Genomic DNA, 22,465 nt, shown 5'->3' with positions numbered 1-22,465 from the left:
CAATTCAATGCAACCAGACAATGAATTGCCAATTGGAAAGAAACAGCAGGTAAACAATAATTCATATAAGAACAAACACAAAAAAAAAAAAAGAAGCTAAGAATGGTATGTATAATGAGAACAGAAAGAACAATAAACAACATACTTAGTGACCCATAACAGACATCTTTTCCTTCTAGCTGAAATCGCAGCAATTCTGGACAGAAGACAAAGCCTTGGATATAAAATGTGGAAGACGATTTCTACTGTGGAATCTAATTTAACAAGGATCTCTTCTATAACAATCTTCTTGGTGCTCTCACAAAGCGGAAAAACTAATCAAACGCACAGGAAGCAGCCACACAAAAGTGCACTAATGGTCAGGAATAGCGGCACCATACGGTTCAAACATTTGAACGTGAAATTCAAGGACAGATTTCAAAATGATATGATTCAACCTCAAACCCATTTAAATGTAGCAGATAACAGCAGGGCTCGAGAATTGATGTGCATTCAAATCATAGGAGCTAGCAATCTTCTATATGCTCATATTGGTGATGTCATTGTTGCTGTGATCAAAGAGGCAGTACCCAATATGACCCTAGAAAGGTCAGAAGGCTTCCTTTTGCTAACTAATCACTCAATCAAGGATAGACTTGGTATGAAAGAATACAATAGTCAAAGCACACTGCATAAACAAATTCTAGCCATGGGAAGCTCCAACGGCACCGATCATTGAAATTGATCATTCCTGTGAAATTTTGGAAATGCTCACACAATCATGGTGCCAGTGAGGGACCGAATTCACTGTTCATAGCCCCATTCGCAGTTTTATATTGTTCGGATACGTGGCCAAAGAAAGGGAGTGCAACATAACGAGTATATGGAACTAAAACTTGTGACAAAAATTCACTGTTTATAGCCCCATTTGCATTTTTATATTGTTAGGATGCGTGACCAAAGAAAGGGAGTACAACATAACGGGTATAGGAAACTAAAACTTGTGACAAAATCTTCCTTTTTGTAGAGGACAAATAGGGTGTTAACCCTGAAAAGCCATAATCGCCTATTTTCATACTCAAAGGATGACTTTTCTGGTCTAAATAAGTAAATGAACTATCTAACTTCTTAATTCCTACATGAAATGCAAATCTAAATTAAATGGTTTGAACACATATGGGATTGGGGCATAAAATTGGGGGAAATAATATGCAAATGAGAAAAGATCCTAAAAATAGAAAAAAAAATATATGTATGAAAATGGAATGATGGCACATAATACATGAATCTAGCTTGCAAAGAGGCCTATGGGTTTAGCATTGGACTAGCTTACCTCAACAAGTCCTCACTTGCATTGTACTAACAAGGAAATGGAAAAAGACTACAACTAGTATTGGACTAGTGTGATGACATTATACATTCATAATTTATATGGCTATTGACGGGCTTTTGATATACGTACAAGTTAAAATCCGATTTACACCCGTTTGACTGCAAGTATACAGGTCAAATTAGTAGTTTAGGACGTGTATCGGGTCAATCCCACGAGAAAGATTGAATAATTACTAGCACTATTAAAGTTTCTCTATTATTTAGACTATCAATGAATTAAAAGAAATGAAACCTACTGAACTTATACAAGAAAATAACAAATGAAAACTCCTTAGGTTATGGTATTCCTAACTATTCATGCAAGTGCCATTTTTGGATCATTGAATACTACTATCTAGGCTAGCTATGGTGTAATTTCCTTATGCATATGAAACCTACTTTCGTAGTGAATCAACTATACTTATAACTAATCCATACCTATTCGCATGGTTATGAAATCAGCTACAAGTTCATATCTTCAATGAAATTATATGAAATTAATCACTAAAACCACATAGGTGGACCTCTACTCTCGTGAGTGTACTCCTTATGTTTAGCACTTTTTGAATCAGTGTTAAATCTCAATTTTCATTGCAGAAACAACACCTTAGATAATCACAATTAATAGTACCAGTTTAATCATGATTTAAAGAGCCAAAGTGCTAAAATAACTTGCTCAAATAATAGCAATCAAATAGCCAAATAATAAATCATAAGAAGTTCAACCAACCAAGGCAAATTAAAATTTAAAAAAGACACATAATAAACCAAAAATCCAGAATTTGCATATTAACCATACTTAAGAATCCAATACAAAAGATAAAGAGTTGGAGAAGAGATAACCCATGTCACTTGAGCTTCAACTCCTCCTTCTTCATCTCCATCTTCATCCTAATCTAGCCAATATACAAGAGTGGATAAACTACTAACTAAGCTATCCTACACTAAGAAAAATGGAAGAACTACATTTCTGCAAACTCCAAGTTTCTCTCCCGTATATCTCTCTTCAATCTTGCAAGTTTTGACTATATAAAGATGAAAGGTGGTCAAGAAATGAGGCTTACACCTCCCATTTACAGCTGCAAAGTGCTTGTCACATGTCTGGCATTGCATGTGACTTGTTGGAGGTGAAATTGAGTTTTTCGCATAAAGAGCAGCCTTCTCTGACCACAATCTGGCCAGAAATCCGGCCATAAATCCGGCCAAGTTCCGGCCGGATTGCTACAGTGACCTTTTTGTGCAATTTCTGTTCAATTTCCAGCTCTGCTCTGATTTTTCCTCAACTTCAACCGAACTTTTCTTGATGATATAAGCTGATTTAACTCTTGACCGAAACATAAAACTTGTAGCTCTTTGAGTTAGCTTTCCAATGCATCAAGAATCACCTCATTTGGATTTGTGTAGGCTGAGAAATGACTAAAATACTCTTGACTGCTCAATGCTCTATTTCAGCTTTAACCCATAAAAATTGGCTACTGTAATTCGACTTTTTGACCTGGAAAACCTTTAAATTAGATTTTGATGTCTTCACCAAAGTTGTAGGTCTATCTCTTATCTTCAAATTGGTTCAAGAATCATCTCAATCCGATCACTGTACCTCAAGTTATAGCCGAAATACGAAAATGTGTCAAAACTGTCAAAAATGCACAAAATGCAAGTAAAAAGTGATAAAAACCTCATTTAATCACTTAAGAACATTTTTCACCAATTATAGCCAAAATGATTCATTTTCTTCCAATAATATAACCAAAGTGACTAAAAATATCATAAAATGTCATTCAGTTATTACGTAAATTAGTCACTTATCAGCTATAATAAATAAAGTATAAATGAAAGCAAGTAAACACATAGAACACAAAACACATAAGCATAATATCTAGGTATAAAAATCCTAAAAAAATGAGTAAAATACATAAGTAAATAAGTCACACAAAATACAAAACCTATTTATTACATCTGGGGATGCAATTACAATCCCAAATTAAGGAGAAAAAAAAAGATAAGAAAATAGACTTATCTATCCTATTTATTATATTTGAGGAGAAAAATGATACTAGTTACAACTTTTTAAATAAGAGAAAATATGATATAGTCTATCTATTACATTTTAAGTATTCAAGTACCCTCTAAATAAAAAAGTTTAAATCAAGTAAATGACATGCAAATGAATAATTATATGATAAATGCAATTAAAAGAAATAGCAAAAAATGCATAAAGGGCATAAAAACACATAAAAGCACATAAGAACATGTATCTTGAGAATCTAAGGGGTTATAAGAGTACCTTTCCTTTGAAATGGCAGGCTAAAAAACTACAATATCTCCTGTCTAACACTCAAAGCACAAACAAACATGCAAAGCACAACTATCTTGGAAATACTTTTAAAAAGAATGCAATAAATGCATTAAATCCATATTAACATGTTAAACATGCAAAGGAATTTAAAGGAATTCAAAATGACAAGTTAAATGAGTTTAAGGCATAATTAGCAATTAAAGAAAGGAAACAATTATAATTGAGGGATCAAGAAGCTACCAGGGACTCAATTACAAAACTTAGAAAGTTTATGGGTTTCAAAAGATAAGGGCCAAAAAATAATTAAAATGAAAGTTTAGGAATCAAATAACAATGAAAATAAAGATCTAAATGAAAGAAATCTAAAGTTTCTAGGTCATAGTAAAATTATTTAGAAACTTAGGGGTTCAAATGTAAATTTATTTTCTGATTTAAAAAGCCTATTTAATAAACTTAAGTGGAACTAAACCAACAGAAATAACGTAGTTTCATTTGAAATTTATTTTGATACTTTTCTTTTCTTTTTCTTTTTCCCCCTTTTCCCCTAGGGCTCGATTTCTCTTTTCTTGATTTTTCTTCCTTTCTCTATTTTTCATCTTTCTTGATTTCTCCCTTCTTTTCTTTTCAGAAAACCTACAAAATGAGAAAATTCTACATTAGAATGCATGAAAATAAATGATCAATAAATATAAAAAAATATGAAAAATAGCAAAAATTTGGTGTCTACATTGAGTTCTGAAGGTCTTCCTTTGCCTTATACAATAGCAAGCAAGAAACTTGGTTGGGAATCGGAGAAAGATGAGGATGATTGGAAGACATTCAAGTTAAATGATAAGGAAGAACTTGCTGACATCAAAAGGCATTCTTTGTACTTGTATCCATCCACCAATTACGGAAAAGATGTTTTTGTTTAGTCATTCAAATAAAATTGCTATATCAAAAAGACACGCAATATATACAATATTATGTATATTATACAAATTGAAAATTTTATATTATATATTTATATATTATATATTATATAAATATTTATATAATGAAATATACAATAAATATTACAAATTGAAATATTATATAAACACCATATTTATAATATTATAATATTTATAATTAATATTAATGTATATTATATATATTAAATATTTCTATATTATATATTTATTTATTTATTTATTCATATTATAAATATTTTATTTTATTTAAAATATATTTTTATATATTTATATAAATATTATATATTATATAAATTATATATAATATAATATATATTATATATTATATATACTATAAATTTATATAAATGTACATTTATACATAATATATATATTTATGTATATTTATAATATACATTTATATTATGTATTATATATAATATTATACATTTATACATTTATATTAATATACATAATTTTAATACATTTATACATTTATATTAATTATATTAATACATTTATACATAATATTAATATATATTTATAATATATTAATTTGTACATTTATATAATATTCATTTATAATTTATACATTTATAATAATATACACTTATACATTTATAAATATATTTATATTATGTATTATTTATAATATAATACATTTATATATTTTTATATAATTATATAAATAAATTTATTTATAAATATTTATAAATGTATTATAAATGCATAAATGTATATAAATATAAAAATTATAATTTATAAATTATAATTTATACATTTATACATTTATATAATATTCATTTATAATTTATACATTTATAATAATATACATTTATACATTTATAAATATATTTATATTATGTATTATATATAATATAATACATTTATATATTTTATATAAATATAAATATATTTATTTATAAATATTTATAAATGTATTATAAATGGATAAATGTATATAAATATAAAAATTATAAATTATAAAAATACTCAAAAATATGTTTTAAAAATACCTCAAAAAATAATCCAAAAAATATCTACAGTATAAGTTTTTCATATAGTTTTTGAAAAACAACTCAAAAAACAACTAATCCAAACGGACTTGTATTTCAAAAACGAAATGCTACAGTGTTGTTTTTGAAAAATAACACCAAAAACAGTTAATCCAAACGGACCCTATGTTTTTAAATTTCTTTTTAACACGTGAATTGTAAATATGTTTCTACCTTTGTATTATTTTTTTTTAAAAAAAGGTAGTAGTGCAATTTGGCAAATGCAAAAATAATATGTCCGTCCAAACAGTTTAAAAAGTTAGTGTATATGTTTGTATGTGCGAAAGTATGTTAGTGTGTGTTTTAGTGTGTATATGTGTGTGAAAAGGAAGTGTTTCCATCCGAGGAGCTCAAAAAATTAAGTGTGTGTTTGTATAAGTGAAAATGTTTCAGTGTGTAAAAATATGTTTATGTGTGTAAAAATACCATTTTGTGTGTGTAAATATATGTAAGATATAGTTATGTATTAAAATATATAAAAATATATTGGGTTATATTTGGATCATAGGTTTTAGTTGATCCAATTTGACCCAATCCAAAATCAATTCAAGCTATAGTTGGGCGGATTGGATATAATACATCTAACTGAAAACTCAAATCAACCCATTCAATTGCCAGGTTTATGTATTGAGTAACTTGTCGATATTGACTATTGCCAAAGGTTTTTTTTTGTGGGGGGGGGGGGGGGGGGGGGTATGCAAAGAATGATTTGACGAAAACTCAATAAAAAGTGCCAGCATGATGTCATGCACACAATCAAAATTCATGGTTACACTAAAGATTTTATAACAAAGTCTGTAATAATTACACCAACAAAATAGAATAGGACAAAACTGATCAACCAAATTTGCCCTATGTTCCAAGCTAACAGCAATGCTTTTGCTGGGTTTAGGGCAGATATGATTGAGATTTGGGTTTGGGGCAGGTATAATTGAAAATTTGGTTCCATATATCGTTGTACTTTCTACCTAATTCGATGTATAATGATGTTGTCTCGTTGGACACATAAATTTTACTAATGCACACCAACTCGTTGTATAAATACAACTATTCTAAGCGTACACCAACATTTGAAAAAAATAAAAATAAAAATACAACAACTGCCCTAATTGTACCAGCAGTCAGCCGTATCTGCTCCAAACCCGTTTTAACTCATGACAAGTGAAACAATTGAGAATTTGTCTTAAAAAAATTTTCAAATGCAGTTGCTTTTGGTAACCAACAATACTTCATCATATATCCTTTCTACCACAATAGGCTTTCACTCTTTCACTAGAAGATAAAGCCGGATTTTTCGAACGGAATTTTAATAAGCCCCAATGATCAAAAGAAGTAAATTGTGATGGGTAGTTGTCATCAACAAGCTCTTTTGGTACTTGAACAATTCCAGTGTGGAAGGAGAACAACCCAATAGAGGTTCTTGCTTTCTCTGTCACCATAACTCTGTGGAAACAAGGTCGTACTCTGCCATTGCTCCATGCCTTCAGCAAGTAACAGAATGACTTAATTATAAATGAGGACCCACTATTCTTTCTGCTAAGAAAATTAATGAGAACTTAAATTTCTTTTTTTTTTTGTGGTTGTTTTTGATAAAAAAAAAAACTACTTTGAGATCGAAGAATTTAGGTTGTTTTGTAACAGGTTTCGCGAACAGTTTTTCGTTTCAATATAAATTATAAGCTTCTAATGGTATTTTTTGAAACAATAATGCATTTAAAACTACTAGCCAATAATAGCTGTAATCGATTGCAATAATTTCATAAATCCCCTGAGATTTACGATAATTACATCAAGCTCCCTCTATGTTTCAAAATTACACATACTTTCCTTAAATAGTAGCTTTGGCCTTCATTTGGCTGACTTTTGTATCATACTAATGTCCCAAATTGCCTTGAAAGCCTCATTCACTTTTTTCATATTCCTTTAGCCCAATTTACTACTGTGTATTTTTGTTTTAATTATTTAATGAATTTTTGGTGGGAGATACAAAATTGAGAATTAATGAGAAAGATGAAAGATGGATGGAAGAGGCATGATCAAACTGAAATTTGTGATATATGGAAATTGGGATTTTGGGGAAGGATGACAAACTTGGATAGACAAACAAGATGATCAAAATTGGTGAAAAATATATATTAATGGTGATGATAGGACAATTTTACTACAAGATGATCAAGTTTGGATAACCATTTGACAATTTTACTTTTTTTTTTTGAATTTTTTCCTCTCTAAAAAAATATATATTTATAGTTATACCGAATCTTAAGTTGTTTTCCAACCTCAAATGCAACAGCAAACCACAAATATTGACTTTCATAACTTGTCCGCTACATCTTAGCTAGCTTATACATTATTCAATACTATCACCTAGAAACAGCACAATTATCTTCTTAGTCAACTAAATATTATATTATCTTCTTAGTCAACTAAAAATTGTTGGCAAGATAACAAACAGAAAAATACTGTCAAAAGATTTCACATTTCAGCCAGACGTAATGAAATATATAGTTTAGCAAATGTATATTTTTACTTCGGGTACAAATTTTTTTTTTTTTTTTTGCACTAACATAGTTTTCAAAATGAAATGAATTGCATGTTATTGATAGTTAATGCACACAACGTACCTTAAACATTTTTTTTTCAAGTTAATTACACTTTACCCCTTGAACCGATACCTCAATTGCACTTTCACCTCATGCGCCAAAAAGAATAGGCAATTTACCCCTTTTAGAAGATTTCACCATATAAATAAATATAAAAATATGATGCAAAAAATTTATTTGGCCAAAATACCCTCCTTTAGAGTTTTTGGATGAAGTTACTATTAATAGCTTTTGTATTTCATTGTAGCTTTTATTTGACAAAAATATTTAGAGTTTTTGGATGCAAAAAAATTTTCTTTGACAAAAATACCCTCCATATATTTGGTTATTGGAAAATCACAACAAAACGAATTGGATGAATCCATTCTTGCTTTTATTTTTTTCTGTTCTTGTGTTTATATGTTCAAATAAAACGAAATAATGAATATGCGCATTGGATAAGGAAAATGGATGATTTCTAAAATATACTTGTTTGTTGGGAATTAGAATAAATAAGAATATTATGCAAACTCATTATAAATACAAATAAGACAGTAAAAATTTTGTCAAGAACTCTTCTAATTAAAGGGAATGGTTGTCTAAAACAAATTAACATCACAAATTTATACATAATTATAGCTAGGAAATCTTCGGAAGGGGTAAATTGCATATATATTTTTTTCGTTCACAAGGCAAAGTGCAACTGGGATATAGGTCCAGGAGGTCAAGTACAATTAACAAAATATAATTTGCAGAATATGATAGTGTATATATCATCAATGTATTAAAAAAAATGAATAAGTGAAGGAAAATGGCAATACCAGCATGGCATCACCTGCCATGATTGCAAAGGAAGATGGTGGGAAATCAACAGGAATCCATGTACCATCTTTTGATTGAACCTGCAACCCTTGTACACTATCTTGCTTAAGAACGCTCACAAAACTTGTGTCAGTATGAGGAGAGATTCCAAGATTTGGCTCCTTCTCTTGGGGAACTCTATAAGCATTGGCTCTGAAGAGATAAGATGTTGATTCTATGTGAGAATCACTGTACCTACCAACACCATAGCTTTCAAAGATCATTTTGCTCACCATCCTGTTCACCTCTGATAGTTGTCTTGTGCAGGCGCATATTGTTTCACTAAGAATACAAAACCAAACTAATCATAGTACAAATAAATTATAATGAGGTAAAAAAACATGAATACGGAATGTCATTTGTGTGGTGTATATTTATCTAGAGTGTGATAAATCGAAAAGTTGGAATAAAAATGTTGTCTATTGTAGTAATTACGGTAAAAAGAAAATAACCACAAAATTTTTAACTTTGTGTTTCTAAATTATTACTTGTGCCATTTTTTTTTAATCTCAAATGAAAGTGCGCTATCACATTGATTTATCCCTTTTAATTTATATTTTAAGTTAATTTATTTAAGACATCCGAGACAATACTAACCAGGTATGAATTTAGACAAAAACAGAAAGTACAATTGGCTAAATAAAACTTTTGAATTGTTTGGTAACTATAAGTGCATTATACCCTACTAATTCTAAGGAACTAAGCCAATTTAGCTCCTAAAGTCTACCTCATTGTCACCTTAATTCTTTATAGCTATAAAGTTATGCAATAATCCTAGACTTTCTTTTGGTGACAAATCCAGTCCTAAAACTAATTGAGCCGGTAAATTGGTTCAAATTTGCCATGTTTGGAAAAAGGTACCTAAGGGATTTTCAAAGTCCACCACTTATATAGCCAGTTATACAAGTATTTGTATATGGAAGAATGATATATTTCAATTTTGCCAAGTAGACTTTCTATTTCTCCAGGTGCACTAATCACTTGTAAGAATATAGCCTTTTATTCCACCAATTTCAACATATAGGTCAAAATTTGGAATCAAATATCAGAAACATGAAAATTTCATCAATCTTGGTGCTAGTAGTACCATCTCTAGGCACCAGTATGCAGATTTTCTATAAACTCATCTTACCAAAAATGATCATTTCCAGATGGCCAGGCGAGATTGGCAAATCTTTGAACCGCTTCAATAGTTGTTGAATCTTCAATAGAGATGGCTTCAAGAAGAGGGAAATCAGGTTTTGGTCCAAAATAACCAAATGCATTCTTATCAGGGTGAACGTTAAGCAATTTTGTCTCCATGGGAAGATTAAAGAACTCCTTCAGCGATGCAAAAACATCAATTTTGCACTCAGATTCAGCCTTGTCATAAACTGCAATGAAACAGCTAAACTCCTCCAACGCTTCCCTCACAGCTTTGCAAGTAGAGAGCCAAGAACTTGTGCCAAGATTTAGGTTTTCTGTGGTGAAATATATGACTGGAATTGTTTTGCTTTTCTGCGTTTGGGAGTTGCAGACTTGAGGGTTGTTGGTCTCCATTATCGAACTTGTGGATGATGTTCTTGGCTTCAGATGTAGCTGTTCTAGATTTGTTCAAGGGACAAAGGATTCCTGATGAATCCAAATCAATAAAAAACATAAATCTACAGAAATAATCACAAAAAATCGACATACGGCCAAAGGAATTTATTCTTGTATTGACCAAGGGCTCCGGGGGGATGCACCTGTTCACAAAAATAAAATACGACCGACAAACAGACTCTGACGTTCTGACCAAAACCCCGAAGCTTCTGACTTATTAAGCCTTGTATGACAATAAGCCTCCTATGTAGAACAAATACTAGACATATCTAGTAGTTATTCCGTACTAATAAAAAAGTTTCATGCGGACTGATAAAAAGTCCCATTTGATTTTATTTAATATGTTAAGTAAATTCCATTTTAACATATAAATGAGCAAGTGAAATCTTTATATATCCACATGAATTTTTTCAATTAGTTTTGGATCAATTATTAGGCATTGCCTAATAATTGTTTCGCACCGACATAAAACTTCTTTGGCACTTGTACAAACTGACTAGTACTAGTACTAACAAAGGATTTATCCCAGGATGAGGGGCAGGAGCAGTCATCAGATGGACCGCTCCTGAGCTGTTCACGGCTAAGATTTGGTCCAAAAAAATTGTACGGTTCAGATCACTTTTTGTACCTCGTTTTTAACAACGTGTGTGGGGCCCACAAAAATTTGTTCTAAAATTACACGTTGTGCAAACAAAGTTACGCCGTGTGCAAATAAAATTACGTGATGTGCAAAATGCACAAAACCACTAGGAACGGTTGCACCTGCCCGTGGTCCTTTATCCCATGCCACTCCAATGCAAACTAACCAATTAACTAATGACATATGCCCACAACTTAATATATTAAATCATACTAGCTTGGTTTAATTTTTCTACAAATTTGATAACAGATAAGTAATGAATTGTTTCTAGTTGCAAGAAACAAATTAGTGTAAGCATTCTGTTGCAAATATTTCAACTGTGGTTCGATAAAATATATGTTGTCTGCGCTACTATACCTAAAAATATATATTGTCTGCGCTACTGCCAACTAATCCAACTATACTATACCTTAAAGTAAGTGTTTCTTCCAAGATGGGGCTATAGGTGGCTTTGACACCTCTAGATGGGGCGGCTGCTAGCAAGCTGTTATATTTGTCCTTCAGTTTTTTGTTTTTAGATCTAGATTTGTCCTTTATGGATATGGAGTTGTTTGGGAAAAAAAAATCTATGTTTTTTTATTACAGGTTTCCTAATCACTCTTTTTATCTTTACAATAACTTTTTTATTTCACATAAGTCACATTGTATAGAAAACATTACGTTGCTACCATAAATAATTCTTTTTTTTTTTTAAAAATACAATTCAAAAGGATACATTTTTGTGTGATTTTTCTTGCTAATATGAAAACGAATTTTAAACTTCAGAAGTTGGAATTTTGGACGTGCATGACAAAAATTTTGAAGCACATATCATAAAACATCCTTAATACCACAATAGGTTTTGACTCTTTCCTCAGAAGATAGAGTTGAATTTTTCAAACGGAAACTCAATAAGCCTAAATGGTCAAAAGATTTGAACTATTCCAGTGTGAAAGGAGAATAGCGCATTATAGATTCTCGCGGTCTTTGTCATCATAACTCTCCGAGAAAAAGTATAAAATTTGTCCTATTGGCACTATCATTGACTAAAATTGTAGAAATTAAGTTGCAAATTTGGGGACCAATTAGAAAATTTTCTCTAACCTCATCCTACCAGAATTGATCATTTCCTGATGGCCACATGAGGTTTGTAAAGCTTTGAACCGCTTCAACGTATAATTATTGAATCTTCAATGTATACCAATGGTTTCATGAAGAGTAGTGTCACATCTTAGTCTTGATTGGTGTTAAGCAATTTTGTCTCCATGGGGAGGTTGAGCAACTTCTTTAGTGATCCAAAAACTTCACTAATAAACTCAGATTCAACTCTGTTATAAACTGCAATAAAACAGCTAAACTCCTCCAATGCTTCCCTCACAGATTTGCCAGTAGATAACCAAGAGCTTGAGCGCAGATTTTGGGTTTTTTTTTTTTTTTTTGGTTTTGGTGAAATATATGACAGAAGGGATTTCACTGCTTTGTTGTATTTGAGGAATCTAGACTGAAGCATTGGTCTCCATTATCAAACTTGTGGATGATTTTCTTGGTTTCAGATGTAGTTGTTCTAGGTCTAGTTATAAGAAGTGAACTATTCCTGGTTACAAGGAACAAGATAAGGTGGATGTTTTATTGGAAAGGTTCTCATGTGCAGATTCATCTCACCATATACATAAGGTTTGGCCGACAAGTGCTTCCACTATGCATAAGGGCTTCGAATATTAGTCTTTTGATAAGAGTGTTGTTAATTTGAAAAAGTGTCCAAATCTATAGATACAATAAATATAAACATCTACATCATATGATGAGTATATTAAAGAGTGCTAATGGACACCTTTTAATAAATTATTAAATAATATCCATGATTAAGACCTTATAGACATCCCAATATTTTAAGCATTTACTAATCAACTCCTCCTTCAAGTCAAAGTTGAAAGTCATATACACATGTAGGTTTTCAATCCCCAATCCTAACAAATAATATTCAATGAAAGATTCAAGAAAGATTGAACTTAAATCTCATAAGCAAAAGCACTAGTATTATCTTAACCATAACACAAATCACCAAACCACTTCATGAAATGAATTATTCCCAGCTAAAAGAAACAACTAGGGGTAAATATTTCTGCTGCAAAGATTCCAATGTGGTTCCATAAATTATATCTTGGCTGCTAACTGCTTACTTGATTGGGGTGTTTTATTGCGAAGATTCCTGCAATTAAGCAGGATTCATCACCCCATATACATACACAGCATGGAGAATACATATGGTTCTGTGTATTCTACAGAAGAAATGCTGCTATCTGGCTGCAAACGAAAAATTTTGTCAGCTTATTGTGTTAGAGAATAGCATGTGTTTTCCAAGTCCCAACAAACCTGTCTTTTCTATTTTTTCTTTTCTGGGCAGGACAGGTAATCTATCCATACTACAACAAATCTATCTTTCTTGTCTCAATCTGAGTTGTTCACTCAGATATTGATTCATCAATCTCATGAGCAAAAATTAGCATCAATTCTCTAATTCGACACTAACACCAATTGATAAACCACATCATGCAAGCAATTACAATTTACCTGTTCACAAATACTCGATATTTTGCTTCTTTTTTCCTTTGTAGTACAAAAACGAAGAACAAACTTCAATCCAAGTTAGAACTTTAGAAATATGGCAATGATACAAACCCTAATAGTTGATAGTTCATTTGAAACAAAAGCCTAAATTAATTTGGTTGAGTCTGGGAGCCAACACAGGAATTAATACTTTCCCATGCATCCTTTATACCGCAATAGGCTTTGACTCTTTCCTGAGAAGATAGAGCTGGATTCTTCAAACGGAAATTTAATAAACCAAAATGATCAAAAGATTTAAATCGTAGTGGGTAGTCATCATCAGCAAGCTCTTTTGGAACTTGAACAACTCCTTTGTGGAAGGAGAACAGTGCAATAGAAAATCTTGCTTTTTCTTTCATTATAACTCTGTGAAAACAAGGATGTACCCTGCCATTGCTCCATGCCTTCAACAAAGAAGACAGCAACTTAGTCATCAATGACATTCACAATTCTTTCTGCAAAGAAAAATGTAATTGTTTTTCTTTCTTTCTTTCTTTTTGATAAAATTACTGAGCGATTGAAGAATTTAGGGTGTTTGTCATCAGGTCCTGGAAACTTTTTTTTTTCTGGATAAACTGTGTGCTCCTAAATTTAGTATGTAGCAATACGAGTTTGTTTTATATCATCCATTTAATACTGCTAGAGTAACAAATTATCTACACCAATAATATAGGAAAGATTAACCTATAACAATATTGAGTAAAAACACGAATTGATTTATGGTTTTCTATGGTGCCAGAAACCGGACTAAAATATGCCTATTATCAATCTTCCTCTAGCTGAAAATATTGTATGAATGAACTGTGTAAACATAAGTTATTAGAGCAAGGGGTTAATTTCAATTCGGCCTTTCAAAGTAGATCAAAGTATCAATTCAGACCCTAAAAATGATTAGGTCCCAATTAACCTGTCCAAAGGGGATGTTTTGTCCCGAGTAGGCCCTTCCATCATTTCAAATCTGGTCAATAACGTTTTATTAAACTTTAGTGATAAAGTAAAGTCTCATCTCTTTGTTAGAGACTTAAAAGCAAATAATTTATCACCTAAATGAGTTAAAAAGGATAAGATATTGCTCTTCTAAATCTATTTTCAATCTTTCAAATCTGATTAGAAGAGCACTATTCTATCATTTTTAGCTAATTTAGACAGAAGACTAATTGCTGCAAAGTCTCTAAAATTCAATATGCCACTAAGGTTTGGTTAGACGTTATTGACCAAACATGAATTAACAGAAGGGCCATGTTGAAACAAAAATTCCAGTTTAAAGGTCTCAATTGGAACTAGATCACTTTTAGAGGTTGAATCGACTCTTTAACTTATTTTGGAAGACTAAATTGAAATTTACCCTAGCTCAAGTGATTATATGTATGCATAAGTAATTTTCCAACCTCAAATTGCTACCATTACAACTTGTAGGTTTATACCACATGCAGGTTTAGTGTGCAATTAAGCTTGCAGGGTTAGTCAATTATTCTAACCTGCATGCTCGGATGCAGGACACACAACTTGCATTCAAATTTGAATTTCCATTCTCTTATAGATATACATATTTAAATTTTTTATACACTGATAGTACATACACTAGCGGGTCTAGATGCATGTCACATATACAAATTTGATGTTAAAATTCAAATTTAGATGATGTCACATTCATTCAACCCTGTCAGTGTATATACTGGCAGTGTAAGAAAGATTAATCCATATGTGTGTGTATAATATATATATATATATATAGAATGCATCCAAATTTATTAGTGTAAAAAATTTTACTTTGGCAGTGTGGGAAACATGGCAATGTCTTAACATGCATCATTCAATTGCATTAGTTTGAATCAACACAGTTATCATTTTGGTCAACTAAATATCGTACTGATACTGTAGACAAGACAACACACATAAAATTCTATTAAAATATTTCACATGTCAGCATTTTTCATGAAATATCTTTTGAGATAAAATAGTTTTTGGAATATAAAATAAAATATTACATTTTATTGATAGTTGATATGGTAACTTACACATCATCCCCTTGTAATTTTACCCATTATCACATAACTCCTTAATGTTTTAACATATCCACTTCACTTTCCTATAGTTTCATGTAAAGTGGAAACTTAATGGAAAATAGTGTCCATAATGTCGTTAGTTGAAATACTAGTATTACTCTTACTTAATATTATATCAATCAGCAGTGTAACCATAGGAGGTTAAAGTGGATACTCATGCAAAAAATTGGAGGTGGATATTATGATTTCATCACATGCAATTTTGGAACGTGTCTGGTTCAATTGGCGTAACAAATGATGCATTCCATCCATATGCCACTTTAGATAAAATAGGGGTTAATATGGCTACTTTAAAACCTTCGGGAATAATGTGAGACCTAAAATAATGTGTGAACAAAAGTGCTTTCGAGACTAAAGTTTTCAAATGGTATTGGAAGCAAACAGATAGGGGAAGAAAATTACTCACCAGCATGGCATCACCTGCTATGACAGCAAAGGAAGATTGTGGCAAATGAACAGGAATCCATGTACCGTCCTTTAATTGAACCTGTAACCCTTGAACACTATCTTGCTTAACAACACTCACAAAACTTGTGTCAGTATGAGGAATAATTCCAAGATTTGGCTCCTTCTCATGGGGAACTCTATAAGCATTGGCTCTGAGGAGATAAGATGTTGATTCCATGTGACAGTCGCTGTACTTACCAACACCGTAGCTTTCAAATATCATTCTGCACACCAACCTGTTCACCTCTGATACTTGTTTTGTGTAGGAGTGTGTTGTTTCACTAAGATTTAACACAAGAAAAGGGGAGAATTATAGTTGACATATATGAAAATGAGGTAAGGTAAAAAAGAAATAGAAAAAGATATGTGCATAAAAATATACATGAAAATGTATATGCCCTAAAGTCAATTAACTTCTAGATTTTAATATGCACTTGAACTATTTATGTTATTATAAATGGCATCTTCATCATATTTATTGCAAATATATTTATATTTGTATGATAACATCCCTAGAGTAAATCTAATCGATGAAATCATAAGAGATAAAATTTATTCTTAAATATATCTAGTAAAAATATTAACAAGACATGGCGTTGTTAATACAATTAGACTAATATATACTATGTCACTTACTTCTATATAAGAGTAGTAAATCTCATCTACTGTGGTGTGTGAGACACCTAAACTAATATATGGGTTCTAGATAAAATGATCAAATTCACTAGATTGATTCGCATAGAGATATCTAACCCTGGCAATTGGGCTAGTTGGTGTTGGGTTTTTATTTAAATGGGTTATATCCAACCTAAACAACCATGGATTTGGTTGATTTTGAGTTGGGTTATATTGAATCATCTCAAACCCAGTAACCCAAATATGACCCAACGTATAATTTTATACATTTTAATAGATAATTCTCTCTTACACACATTTGCACATACAAAATAATTTTTTTACACACACAAACTCATTTTCACATACATGAACATATTTTCACACACTAAAATGCTTCCACATGTACAAACACAAACTCACTTCTTAAGTTCCTTAGATAGAAACACATCATTTTTACACATGCGGATACAGTAAAACACAAACTAACATACTTTCATATATACAAATACACACATTTAAACTACTTGAATTGGCAAATTAAGAGCAGAAAATCCTTTTTCAAAAGCAAATCAAATCACATAAAATATAATCAAAGGATTCGCCAAATTATGAGGCATGATCTAGTATTCCAAATTAAGAGCCTATATGCACCTATCTCATGTAATAGAAAAGGCATGATATGAATATTAAACATACTTAACTGGTGATAGACAGTAGCTGACTATATCTACTGGAAGTTATCATAGTTAGGAACATTTTTTTTGGCAATGATTTAAATAAAGGGTATGAAATAGTTGGAAAATACAATGTATAGATGCCTTTAATGCAAGTTCCTAGAAAACTTGGATTGCCATCCTTCATAAGCTTGCATGCAAATAATGGAACATGAAATGCATTAACAATTATGTCAGTAGTATATTCTAAAACATTCTATCTTGATTGATTGAAATGTGTTGTCTTAACTGACTCTCTTCGTTTGCATGTGTGTTGCCATGCTTACATTTGTGTTTTCAAGGATAACAGCAGGTATTCAAGCAAAACCATGCATTACAAATTTTTTGACATTAACATGGCCATGCTTTTTCCAGACAATAACTCAGATGGCCATTAAAACTATTCCATTTCTATTAAACCTATTGTCTTAGTGATATCTCCAATTTACTGAGAATTTATATTCACATTTAATAATAGGAAAGATCAGGAGATGCAGGAAAAAAAAAAGATCATAGATGGGGTTAATGTCATTTTACATGAGGTGAAATACAAGAAAAAAATGATCTAAGCATTTTAGGTTAATGGCTAAGTACTTGGGTTAATGGATACCCAACTTAAAAACCCTACACACCCAAAGCTTATTTGGGTCATTTTCACCCAACATCCAATTATTCCAACACCCAACTGGCCCGACTCAACCTCTTAAATTAGTAAGCAGGTTGGACTAGGTTGTTGGGCTTTGAGTTTTTTTTTCCAATCATAGATATATCCTTTAAGTGCCAAAGGATTAATCTCTAAGTGACGTTTGTATAAGTGATCTTTAGACTTAACATTTTTTTTTTTTTATAAAAGGGTATTTTTATTTAATGAAGAGCAAGTTTTTACATACACCTAATTTTCCGAATAGAAGGCAATCCTAGTCTATCGAGGCGAATTGCCCCACGAGCCATACGTGGAAGCGTATTAAAGGTCTCGTATATCTTGACTTGCTGCTCTGGATGAGATACGCCCACATTGGACAACACATCAGCCACCGTGTTAGCCTCTCTGTAGCAATGTGAAAAGCGATCAGGATCTTCCACGAACTGCCAAATCTGCCTAATCTCCCGTCGAATCTGCTAGGGACACTGAATGCGATGCGGAAGAATTCCAATTAAAACCAAAGAATCGGATTGCACATAGAGATTCCCAAAACCCCTATGTATACTGTTCGAAGACCAATAAGGAGGGCACGAGCCTCTGCACGGATACATGTAGTTTCCCCAAGATATGCCGAAAATCCAATCAAAGGTAGGCCATTTGAATCCCGAAGAATCCCAAAAAGGTAGGCCATTTGATCTTTAGACTTAACATTATTATATTATTTTGAATATGGATAGTTATACTTTGTTTGTTATATGATTGCTCCTATAACAAGAAATGCTCACATAATTAGTATATAGGTATATATTTGAAGTATGGAAAGGTGATAAATCATCTATAAGGATTTACTTTCTCTTATAGAAGAGGAGTTATTTCATGTCTACCACTTCTAGAAGTATAATTCAGAATTCTTAGAACTAAATGGAACAGTCTTAGAAAGTGTTTCGAAGTACTTTTTTATTAGAGTTGTATTTTAGTACAAAAAAAGAACATTAATCACATAATGGAATGGGCACCACTTATTCCAAAATTAATATGAGAGAAGTATAATAAAAGAATATTAATTACATAACAAACATTCACTGAAATAAGGTTAAATCATCCACTTGACTTTTCTCATTACTTGGGTGGTCATGATGCATTATTACATGTAAATCTTGATCCATAAGAATCAGTTGATTGATTAGTAAAATCAATGATATATAGATTAAAAGAAATTTTTATTTATCTAGTTCTTATTTATTAAGAATTAAAACTCATATTTATTGCCAATGTATATGAGAGAACCTAATAGATCACACACATTAAGAATTTTTTTATTTGGATTAAAAGAATTTCAAGTAAGGACTTAAAAAATAAGTTTTTATAACTTATATTTTAATTTATAAAACAAATTAAACTTGAGAGACTTATGGTACAAATAAGTTTAAATTTTCCAAATACAAGAGTTGTATAAGAATAAGAAAGCTAAATCCTATTCAAAACTGGCTTCAGGGTTTTCATAAGGATATGTACAACTTTTTTATCTATAAATACTCACTAAGAACTAAGATTTTACTAGCAAAACTAATCGACACACAAATTATCTTGTGAGATTTTTGAGAAAAATAATCTTGAGAGAAAAATACCTAAAATTCGTCCAAAAAAATAAGGAAAAAATCGCATCTCTTATTTCTGTTACTAGAGCAGGTTTTTCATGGGGAAAAACTAGGATTTTTCTCAACAAGGTTTTTCACAGTGAAAATTGGAGTTTTTCTCAATAATTTGTGTGAGGTGTCTTGGCAATAGTTAGCACTAATCTAGTTTAAACTAACTCAATCTAGAAAGTTCTAGCTAAGGAAGTTTGTGAAGATCACCGTTAGAAGCCAAACATCCATATAACGTGGATCATTTTGCCCCTCCGCATTAAATCTCCATCGGTTTAAGAAGATCCTCATGGATTGAGATAACCTTCTTAAACTAACTTTATGTCACACGAATTTAATCAAAGATCGACCTACTAAAGGAATAAAAAAATTTTAATTTTCGAGCATGCATGTATCTATGATTCCTTACAATACATACATGCATACATATAGATTATAGACCTACATCAAACATAATACAAATCAGACTTTGTCTAGTTTAGTTCTCCATTCTCTAGAGTTTTTGTTTTCAACAAGAATTTGGACTCTATTATCAGGAACATGGAAGTTAAGAATTAAGAAGAGAATAGGCACAAATTAAAAGATTTTCTCCAACATCTCATCTTACCAGAAATGATCATTTCCCGAAGGCCAGATGACATTAGCAAAACTATGAACTGCTTCAATAGTTGTTGAATCTTCAATACCAACGGTTTCATGAACAGGAGTTTCAGGCCTTGGTCTTATATAGCCAAAAGCTGGCCTATCAGGAATAGTATTAAGCAATTTTGTCTCCATGGGGAGGTTAAACAGCTCCTTAAAAGATGCAAAAGCATCACTAATGAACTCAGGTTCAACTTTGTCATAAACTGCGACGAAGCAGCTAAACTCCTCCAGGGCTTCCCTCACAGCTTTGCAAGTAGAAAACCAAGAACCTGTACCAGGATTTAGGTTTTCTGTGGTGAAATATATGACTGGTACTATATTGTTTTGCTGTGTTTGAGGAGAATAGACTTGAGGGTTGCTCTCCATTGCCAAACTTGTGGATGATGTTCTTGGATTCAGACTTAATTAGCTCTGTTCTAGCTCCAGTTATTAGTCAAATGATCTAGGTAACAAATAAGGTGTTGATTCTTCCTTCTTGAATAGATTCCCACGTGGTTGGATAAGGTATTTACGTCACTGTCAAACTGCTTATGTTTATGGAGTATTATACTGCAAAGATTCCTGTCATCGAGTAGGATTAGTGGATTACTATCACTACATATACACATAATAAAGTGATTACCGTTCTATGTACTGTGCAGAAGAGTGCTGCCATCTGCAGGTTGCAATTTCGAATGTCATCAAATATCTTAATTGTGATCATTTTTGGGGTGTGGTGATACCAAGTACTTTCCAACTAACAATGGTATATTTTTTGTTTGCTAATAACTTAAAAAAAAATACTTTCCTATGCCGGAAATAGGTCTCTCCAATGTCAATTCTGTCCAGTTCTGTAAGCTGATACATTTTTTATATAAATCTAAATTATAATTGAGTTGGTGTAAAGTTCACTATTACACCAATATACTCCTATTAATTTACACTGAGATTATATTAGTTTATATAATAGAACGGAATTGGATAGAACTAGGTGTAGCAATAAGGTCAGTAATGGTTCGCTGGTCGAGTTGAGACCTATGTACAATAGAAAACCTGTTGATCCGAACACGACCTGTCACCCCACGATAGATCAGGATACCTGACTTGAACCCAAAATTTTTGAATTGGCGGGTCACCCGAATGACCTGATATGACTTGAAACATAACACCAATTTACTAATTTACCACTGTAGTTTCTAGCAGAACCAATTCTGCACAAAACTAATTACATAATCAAGTAATAAAAATCTTGATAAAACAATCCCAAATCAGATCTGAAATAAATTAAAACATCGTAAAAGTGTTTTATCCCAAACCAAATCTGAAATAAATCAAAACACTATAAAAGTAGAAAATAATGTAATACATAATTTGTCCTAACATAACAATTCCAACTTCACACAAGTTAAATGAATTCATTTAGGATTAAGTGGTTAATGCCTTTGGGGAAAAAATAACTTAGTTTAGTTAGATAAAATATTTTTTATATTTATAAAATTATTTTAATTCATAAACGGGTTGGGTCAACCCGTGGGTGACATAAAATTCGACCTATTTTCTTTTTAGATTCATCAGGTTCGACCCGATTCTGATCCGAACCCGCGAAATCTCAATCCAAATCCATTAATTTCGTGTTAAATTCGTATCGTATTTTCAGATAATGTCGGAAAATGCCACCCCAGATAGAACCTCAACTGGAGAGGCCCGGATGCTTGTCGGCCGGTTTAATTTATCTAGCAAATATAAACTGCAGCAGCTGCACGGTGAAGTTTAACTTTTCAAATGGCAACTTAAAAAATCTGGAGTCATTGATGAGGCAGTTGAA

General features: G+C 31.6%; 3 protein-coding genes across 3 annotated transcripts; all 3 read right to left on the bottom strand.

Annotated features, from left to right (window-relative positions):
- Positions 1-6,795: 6,795 nt before the first annotated feature.
- On the bottom strand, positions 6,796-10,752 carry LOC113763059 (2-oxoglutarate-dependent dioxygenase AOP2-like). The gene is made up of 3 exons (XM_027306747.1): positions 10,209-10,752; positions 9,037-9,358; positions 6,796-7,114 (listed from the first exon to the last, which is right to left on the bottom strand). Exons 1-3 carry the CDS (start codon positions 10,613-10,615, stop codon positions 6,866-6,868), a joined length of 978 nt encoding a protein of 325 aa, XP_027162548.1. The 5' UTR covers positions 10,616-10,752; the 3' UTR covers positions 6,796-6,865.
- A 3,241-nt stretch (positions 10,753-13,993) lies between these two features.
- LOC113760105 (probable 2-oxoglutarate-dependent dioxygenase AOP1) lies at positions 13,994-16,619 on the bottom strand. Its single transcript, XM_027302676.1, has 2 exons — positions 16,356-16,619; positions 13,994-14,287 (listed from the first exon to the last, which is right to left on the bottom strand). Exons 1-2 carry the CDS (start codon positions 16,617-16,619, stop codon positions 13,994-13,996), a joined length of 558 nt encoding a protein of 185 aa, XP_027158477.1.
- A 4,000-nt stretch (positions 16,620-20,619) lies between these two features.
- Positions 20,620-21,027, bottom strand: LOC113760104 (probable 2-oxoglutarate-dependent dioxygenase AOP1.2). Its single transcript, XM_027302674.1, has one exon. The coding sequence runs from the start codon at positions 21,025-21,027 to the stop codon at positions 20,620-20,622; it is 408 nt and encodes a 135-aa protein (XP_027158475.1).
- Positions 21,028-22,465: the final 1,438 nt, after the last annotated feature.

Source organism: Coffea eugenioides, chromosome 2 (assembly GCF_003713205.1).
Source record: "Coffea eugenioides isolate CCC68of chromosome 2, Ceug_1.0, whole genome shotgun sequence".
Taxonomy (NCBI): Eukaryota; Viridiplantae; Streptophyta; class Magnoliopsida; order Gentianales; family Rubiaceae; genus Coffea; species Coffea eugenioides.
This window is presented reverse-complemented; position numbering and strand designations above follow the sequence as displayed.